This window comes from Hyperolius riggenbachi, chromosome 7 (assembly GCF_040937935.1).
Source record: "Hyperolius riggenbachi isolate aHypRig1 chromosome 7, aHypRig1.pri, whole genome shotgun sequence".
NCBI lineage: Eukaryota > Metazoa > Chordata > Amphibia > Anura > Hyperoliidae > Hyperolius > Hyperolius riggenbachi.
The window spans coordinates 71,459,147-71,467,294 of NC_090652.1; the positions used below are offsets into that span (position 1 = coordinate 71,459,147).

General features: G+C 40.6%; 1 protein-coding gene across 1 annotated transcript; it reads left to right on the forward strand.

Moving 5' to 3' along the window:
* The first annotated feature begins 6,901 nt into the window (after nucleotides 1–6,901).
* Nucleotides 6,902–7,843, forward strand: LOC137526053 (taste receptor type 2 member 40-like). The gene has a single exon (XM_068247265.1). The coding sequence runs from the start codon at nucleotides 6,902–6,904 to the stop codon at nucleotides 7,841–7,843; it is 942 nt and encodes a 313-aa protein (XP_068103366.1).
* Nucleotides 7,844–8,148: the final 305 nt, after the last annotated feature.

The following is an 8,148-nucleotide window of genomic DNA, read 5'->3' on the forward strand; positions in this document are numbered from 1 at the left end:
AAATTGGACAGCTGAGGGAGGCCGTAACTACCATAAAAGCTCTAATGACTTTTTTTTCCATTTTAGTCCACCCTGTCAGGTGACTGCCCCATGTTCTGGGTGTATTGGTGGTTTTCTTTCAAGCGTTTAAAGACCTATATTGCCTGATTATGGACTCCTTGCAATTATTGCAAGGAGTCTATGATTTCATTTTACCTGATCGTGGGCTGCCGCTAAAATTCTGACGATCGACGGCACCCGAGTTACCCATTGTGTTATCATTCTAGAGTGTTACCTTTAGCCACTAGTGCTTCAGCGGAGCCTAACTCAGGCACTACGTGGCTGGTGCCATGCGTCAAAATCACCTGCTTCGGCTTTACAGTATTCACCTGATGATGAACTCATAAATATTCACAAGCACTTATATAAGAGAAGCCTTTAGTTCTTCAGACATTAGCCTGGGGCTTAGTTGACCACTCCTGGGTAGGGATGGTCCGAAATGCCAATTTCCTATTCCGTGGAAATATTGATTTACACAAATACCGATTACCAATTCCATGGATTTCCATGGAAATCAGCATTTCTGATTCTGATTTCCACAGAAAGTTTCCTCTTTTTTGCCATTTTTGTTAATAAAGTTATGTACATTTTTTTTAAGTTGGTTTGCAGAATCCACTATATTTTGTATTTGTCCACTTTTTTTGTGGACTAATTACAACAAGACTTGCATACTACCGAGTTTTTCCGAGTCTTGTGACTGGCTTAAAATTTCCATGGTAATCCAATTTCCGGCGTAAACCTGTCTGGTTTCCCAAAGTGTTGTGATTGGCCTAAAATTGAAAATTTCTAAATAACAAGACTCAGACAAACTCAATAGTATCTAAATATTGTTATTGGTCTAGAATGTCTGTGGTATTCCGTTACCATGGAACTATTCTGCATTCTGTGATTTGTCCATTGCTTTCAAGTTTTGTGATTGGGCTAAAATTTCAGAGTTGCGTTAATGCAGCATTTCTGCAAGATTTATGATTTGGGTAGCTAATTTCTGATTTCCGCTTACCTCTGCGGAAAGCAGATTTCCATTCAGAAACTTGGAAATTGGCATTCCGCTGAAATTTTCCAACCCTCCCTACTCCTGGGTAGCAAAACAACAATTGATTGATGGATTTCCACATTTTTGGAAACAGTTTTTTTGAATTTTTCAGCCTGGTGGGCATCAGGGACCACATGAAAATTTGATGACTGTGCTCTACTCTTAAGATGTTGGAGAAGGTGTTACAAACAAACTTTTACACAAGGAGATTTTCAATAAAACGTACTAGAGTGTTAGCCATCTCGAGGTATCCAACTACCCTAACAATCTATTTTTTTAGTCTTTCTGACAGTCGTTGATGGCCAGGGGCATAAACAGATTGAAGTCCCCCTGCGACTGCAAGGGGTGGGGCAGAAGTGTGGGAGGGCCAAAATTACTAACCTTCCCTTTCTCTGATACTCAAGATCAGTTTTTTTTTTGTGGCTACACATGTTATGAGAGTGAAGACATTAGTGGCCATACTTGTTTTATAAACCTTGAATAATAAACCCCCATGTTGTGAAGGTCCCCAAGGGAGGCAAGAGAAGGATTGTGAACATTAACGGGGCCCCATCAAAGTTTTATACCCCTAATGATGGCTCCTTGGTTACTGTTATTGTTTGAAGAAAATGGTCCGCACCATCCAAGTATAAATCAGCTTTATTGAAGATCCATAAAAAATTGTGTAGCAGCTACACAGCATTTTATGGACCTTCAATAAAGCTGATTTATACTTGGAAGTGGTGCGGACCTTTATCTTCAAACAAGACGGATCTTTACCCTGTTGGTACAAGGGGTTGGTTCCCGCACACCCACAGAGGATTGCCGAGGTGCTATTCCATCTCTCTTGAATCTTTGGTTACTGTCATTGGCAAGATGGAGAAGCCTTATGTAATCCACCAGCACACTAATGCAGGGCTCAGTTTTGGACAAGCTTTCTTTTAGAGTAGACCGGCACCATCAAGAAGTTTTAAAGCTCTTTATTGATTAAAATATGTCAAGACACATGACAGCAAAAGTAGGCGACGTTTCGGAGGGTTACCTCCTTTTTCAAGCCCTGTCCGTGTCTAACTGTTTCCTCCTAAGTACCTTCCTTTTATATATTGTCAATGGAGAAATTAACCAATTGGACAATTGGAAAAAATCTCCAAAACACGATTATCATTGGAATTACATGCTTCCACATTGGTTGAGTACCATAAAAACGGGAGGATCCCTCGAGGACTGAGGTCACATGTGAGTCCGTTGCTGTTCCCTGTTGACTCCAACTTCTGCAACAAATGGTCACTTATCTGGAATAAGGCGTCATTTGACTCTATGACTCTGACAATTGAAAGGATCATGAAGGAGATTCCAAAATTGGATCAACAAATAAGCGACATTAAACAAAAACTGTTTGACAATTCACCTACTGATGAATATGCCAAATACGTGGTGGAACTGGGTAATCAATTGGAAACACATAGGAAACAATTACAAAAAATCAAGAAAGAAAAGTTTCAAAGAGATGCCTTTGATTACACTACGGGTTACGTCTATATATGGCAAAAGCCCACAACAAGGAGAAGGAGGATACAAAAAGGGGACAGGAAAGATCCAAGGCATCAACACCAGCAAGGTGACTCTAGTGATTTTTTGGTACAGTCGACGTCGTCGGACAATGTGTCCAGCGTCGAAGATCCCGGAGAGGGGGCAAGCGGTGGCAACATAAAAGATCGTCTCAGACAAAGATCCAGACAGCCGAAAGCGAACAACCCGAGGATGACCCAACAGAAACAATAGTGGTCAACATCTCCAAGAGGATCCTGACCCCTGTTCAACAGTCGCTCCTGGAGAAGGGATTGTCATATGCACCGACTAACTGGCCAAACCGTGTGGATTTGGACATTGATCTACAGAGATTCTGTAGACTAATCAGGTTAAAATATCACTTCAGCTTACCTCAAGACAGACCACAAATTTTTGAAACAAATAGCTACAAAGATAGTCTTAGGTTACATGATACTAAACTACGTGTGAGGAGTAATTTCAATCCAACATCCTGCCAAATTATCGATAGATATGTGGAGAATATCAGAAAAGAGATAGATCAACTATTTTCTGATACTCATATGGAACCCACGGTTAACATTAAACATAACCTTAGTGAAGATCAACGCAGTGCTCTAAAGGAACTGTGTGAGGACAAAACAATAGCCATAAAACAGGCGGACAAGGGTGGAGCAGTGGTCATAATGGACATGGAGTATTACAAAAAAGAAGTTTATAGATTACTATCCGATGAGAACACCTACTGCAAATTAGAATCTGATCCTACATTGAGATTTTATAGCTTGATAAAAGACACTGTTACTCAAGCATATCGAGAAGATAATATTGATACAAGATTATGCCAATATCTAATTCAACAGGATCCTGTAATTCCAGTGTTCTATATCTGTCCAAAGATACATAAGAATCGAACACAACCACCTGGTCGTCCGATAGTTGCAGGGATAGACTCTATTTTTTCACCAGTTTCAAGATATCTGGATCAACTATTGAGACCCTTTGTAGTGGCAGGAAAGTCCTATCTCAGAGATACTGCTACATTTCTAGAGGAGATAGATAAAATTACTAATGTCCCTGAGGGAGCGCTCCTGATTACTTTGGATGTTGAATCCCTATACACCTCCATCCCACACGATGGAGGTGTGGAGGCGGTTGAACATATCCTCACATGTGCATCGGATTTCTCTGTGAAACAGGTTAAGTTCTTGTGTGGTATGTTGAGGATGTTGTTGACCTGTAATTATTTCTTAGTGGAGGATCAGTTCTTCCTGCAGCTCAAAGGTACAGCGATGGGCTCGAACGTGGCCCCTACCTACGCAAATATTTTTATGAATGCATATGAGGAGACATTTGTATATACTAACAAAATTTTTTTGCACAATGCATTATGTTGGATGCGCTATATAGATGATATTTTTTGCGTGTGGGCGGGGCCACGTTCGAGCCTAGATGAGTTAGTGTCACAATTAGAAACACAGTGTCCACACATTAGATTGACTGTGAATAGTAGTGAGTGAGAGATTAGCTATTTGGATACCTTGGTAATACTGGAGAGGGGTAGATTAACTACTGATTTATATGTTAAACCTACAGATACAAACTCAACTCTATCTTATGATAGTTTTCACCCTTTAAATACAAAAAGGGCCATACCACATAGCCAGTTTCAAAGAGTTAAAAGAATAGTCACGGATAGTGATTTGTGCAATACCAGACTAGATAAGATGCAGAAAAAAATTCGAAAAAGACGATACCCGGAGCCACTGTTGGATAGGGCCAGACAGAACCTTGATAGAGCAGATAGAACAAATAGGAGGAAGAGCCAGAACAAAAGAATCCCTTTCGTTAGCCAGTACAATGTTTATAGCGAGGATATAGCCAAGATAGTCCGTAAACATTGGCATTTACTTAGAGACAACTTTCCTAATATCCATAAATTTTAAACCCCCCCACTTATGTCATATAAACGAGCACCCACTTTGAAGGATAGACTAGTACATGCAGATTTAGGTACTAGAAAGTCATTAAAAGCATCTAGTAGACCCAAAGGGACATATCCCTGTATGGGATGTGTCCACTGCAATAATGTCATTAAAGGTAGCTATGTAACTCACCCATATAGCGGTAAAAAATACTACATTAATGGCCACTTTGATTGCAGTTCAAGATATATTATATATTGTCTAAAATGTCCATGTGGTCTATTATATGTGGGTCAGACCACACAAAGGATGAAGGATAGGCTGTCATCCCACAAAAGCACCATAAGAAAACCGGCCATGGAATTAAGTGTCCCATATCATTTCAAAAAAGCAGGACATACAGTGAGTCAGTTAAGATACCAAATTTTGGAGCAAGTTAATCCTTCACGCAGAGGTGGTAATAGAGATAAAAGACTGTTATATCGTGAGGCGGTTTGGATTAAAAGGTTAGACACATTAGAACCTAGAGGATTGAATAGGGATTATGACATGACCACACTGTTATAGCTTTGTTGTGGTTAATAAGTTTGAATCATGGGGCTCTTTGGTGATTGTTTGTTGCCACTGTTGACTGTTGTGGTTGTCTGTTGCCGGGGAGACGCTGTTGTCACGTGGTGGGGCGGAAGGCGTTCCCGTTTCTGCGTCATGCTGCTTTAGGAAATCACGTGTGCGGATATTTTTTCCGCATACGTGTCCCTATGACGCCTGGCCAGTGGGCGGCTCTTAGAGGCGCAGCGTAGCACGCAGTTCCCCATCGGGTCCGCCGGCGATGGGCGGTCCTGTGGAGATTTTTTCAACTACTGTGTGCACGCCATTGGTCGGCGCTGTAGCAGACTGGGGCGGCGCGGGTTTTGCCATTCCGCCCTGCCATGTGAGATGGGACGTCACTGGGAGCATGCATAATAATGATAAGTTCCCCATCAGGTCCGTGAGACCAGGTAGAAGGGGATTGGTCGCCACATAGTGGCCATGCATGCCATTGGTTAATTTCTCCATTGACAATATATAAAAGGAAGGTACTTAGGAGGAAACAGTTAGACACGGACAGGGCTTGAAAAAGGAGGTAACCCTCCGAAACGTCGCCTACTTTTGCTGTCATGTGTCTTGACATATTTTAATCAATAAAGAGCTTTAAAACTTCTTGATGGTGCCGGTCTCAACCTTTTGAAGACTTCATATTGGGAGTGAAGTGCTGACCCTCCCGGCGACCAGGCACATCGGTAAAAATCTTCTGGGGTGCTTATCCAACCACATTTACAAGTTCTTTTAGAGTAGAGGAATCAAACATCAGTTTTCACTTCCTCTGTTTTCATTAAAGTAGTTGTGAGGCTTGCTTGGCTGTTAGACAGTATATACTCTTCTTTTTGAGAGTGTTTGGCTGAAAGACATCAGCTCCATCATGATCATCCCATTAATACAGCTTTGCAGCCACCCGACCTCAGAGTTAAGGTGCAAGATTCTCTCAGCTCTCGGTGGCAATCCAAGGGTGTCAGGGGTAATTTGGCGCTTTTATGAGGGGTTAGGAATAAAGGCTGAAGTATTGTAGGAGTGCATAAGAGGGAACAACATCTTTACTTTTAAATAAGACTAGGCCAACAACTCTATCAGTTATCATTCCTTATCATCTTTTTGATTGAAACATCTAGCTTTTCCCCTTCAAATCAAATGATTATTCTAGAGGTTTACCTATTTTGCCAAACACAATTCTGTCATACTGGGTTATTCTTCCCAGTAAATAAATGAGCAAATAAAATGTTTTGGTCTTACCCATGTTACTTAAGCATTGGGCCAATCACCAAAGTTTGAATCTTGGCTCTGCCTGTTCAGTAAGCCAGCACCTATTCAGTAAGGAGACCTTGGGCTAGACTCCCTAACACTGCTACTGCCTACTGACCTCGCCCTAGTGGCGGCAGCTCAAGCGCTTTGAGTTCGCCAGGAGTAAAGCACAATATAAATGTTATTTGTCTTATGTTTAATCTTAGGACATGCGTGAACATTCAGAAACATGAAAAAACTGAAATGCTTCACAAACTTTTAATCGACATCACACGAGGTTAGTTATTTCAAAACCCATAGAAATATAATAAGGGAACAATTGGCTCAGTTCATTTATAGGTTATACTCCGAGGGAAGGTTTGAGAAATTGCTAAACTTTTCTATAACTATCAAGGTAAAACATTCCTCTGCCTCTGTGTCATTATGGAAAAATGAAACTAATCTCCTCTTATGGTTTGCATGTGTCAGACTCTGACACTTATATATCAGCACTCACGTGTCATAAAATCACAAACACAAGAAGCTTGAACATAGCACCACAATGGAGTCAGCTACCAGTCTTCTGCAGACCATCATCACCATCTTGCAGGCAGTGGTGGCCATTAGCTTAAATGCTTTCATTGTATGTTTTAGCTTTAAAAACCTAAAAACCAGACTAACGTATAATCCCACCAATGTGATCTACTTCACTATGGGACTGGTGAACATCTTCATGGAGCTGGTCTTATCCACAGAGTCTTTGATTTATCTCTATTGGCCTGCTTTATATGACATGATGGAAATACTTTTAACTTTAATTGTACTAAGTATGACCGTAATGTACAGCAGCTTTTGGCTCACTGGCTGGCTCTGTGCCTATTTTTGTGTTACCATTTCCAACTTCACCAATCGACTCATAGTTGGGATAAAGCAGTTCCTCTCCACTTTTCTCCCACATGTTCTTCTCTTATCAGTCACAGGGTCATTTTTTATGAGCATCTTACTGTTCTGGATGGCTGATATGGAATTTCCAACACAGTTTCCAAAAAATAACACTTCAGCATCCTTTGTTAGCCCAACAGTTCTCTTAAGTCCAGTATACAGAGTGATGGTCACTCTTCTGGGATGCGGTCTACCCTTCATTCTTGCTCTTGGGTCCACTGGAGTCACTGTTTTCTCTCTTATAACACATATAATCAGAATGAAGAACAATGTATCTGGATACACTCGACCTAATCTCCATGCCCACATTAATGCAACTAGAACTATGGTTCTGCTCTTCACATTCTCTGTCATTTTCTATATCATTGAGTCTCTCTTCTTGGCAAACATCAAAGGCATTGCATTCAATCTACTAATCATTATCAGCTATTTTGTTATCATGTCTTTTCCAACAGCTGAAGCCTTCATCATTATCCAGGCTATTCCCAAGCTGAGGAAGATGATTCTGGGCACATTCTGTCCTGTGGAAGGTGTCATCAATGAAATAAAAGATCCTATCTAAGGTGAATACAAACCTTCTTATATAAATGAAACAGTAAGAAAAATGTTGAGCATTAAATGATAATAATTAAAAAAAACTTCATTGTAAGGCTAGTACCAGTATCCACATATGTCATAAAGTAGTCAATAAGTGAAATTGTTCCAGGAAAGTAGGAGCGTATGCACCCAGATCCCCTAACAGCTGTCAATATGGTCAAAGAAAAAAAGCAAAAAATGCTCTTTTTGATGCGAAAATTTGCAAAAAAATGCAGTCCATTATTTTACTGAGAAATGTGTAAAGATTGTTTGTTTAAGGCCCCGTTCACA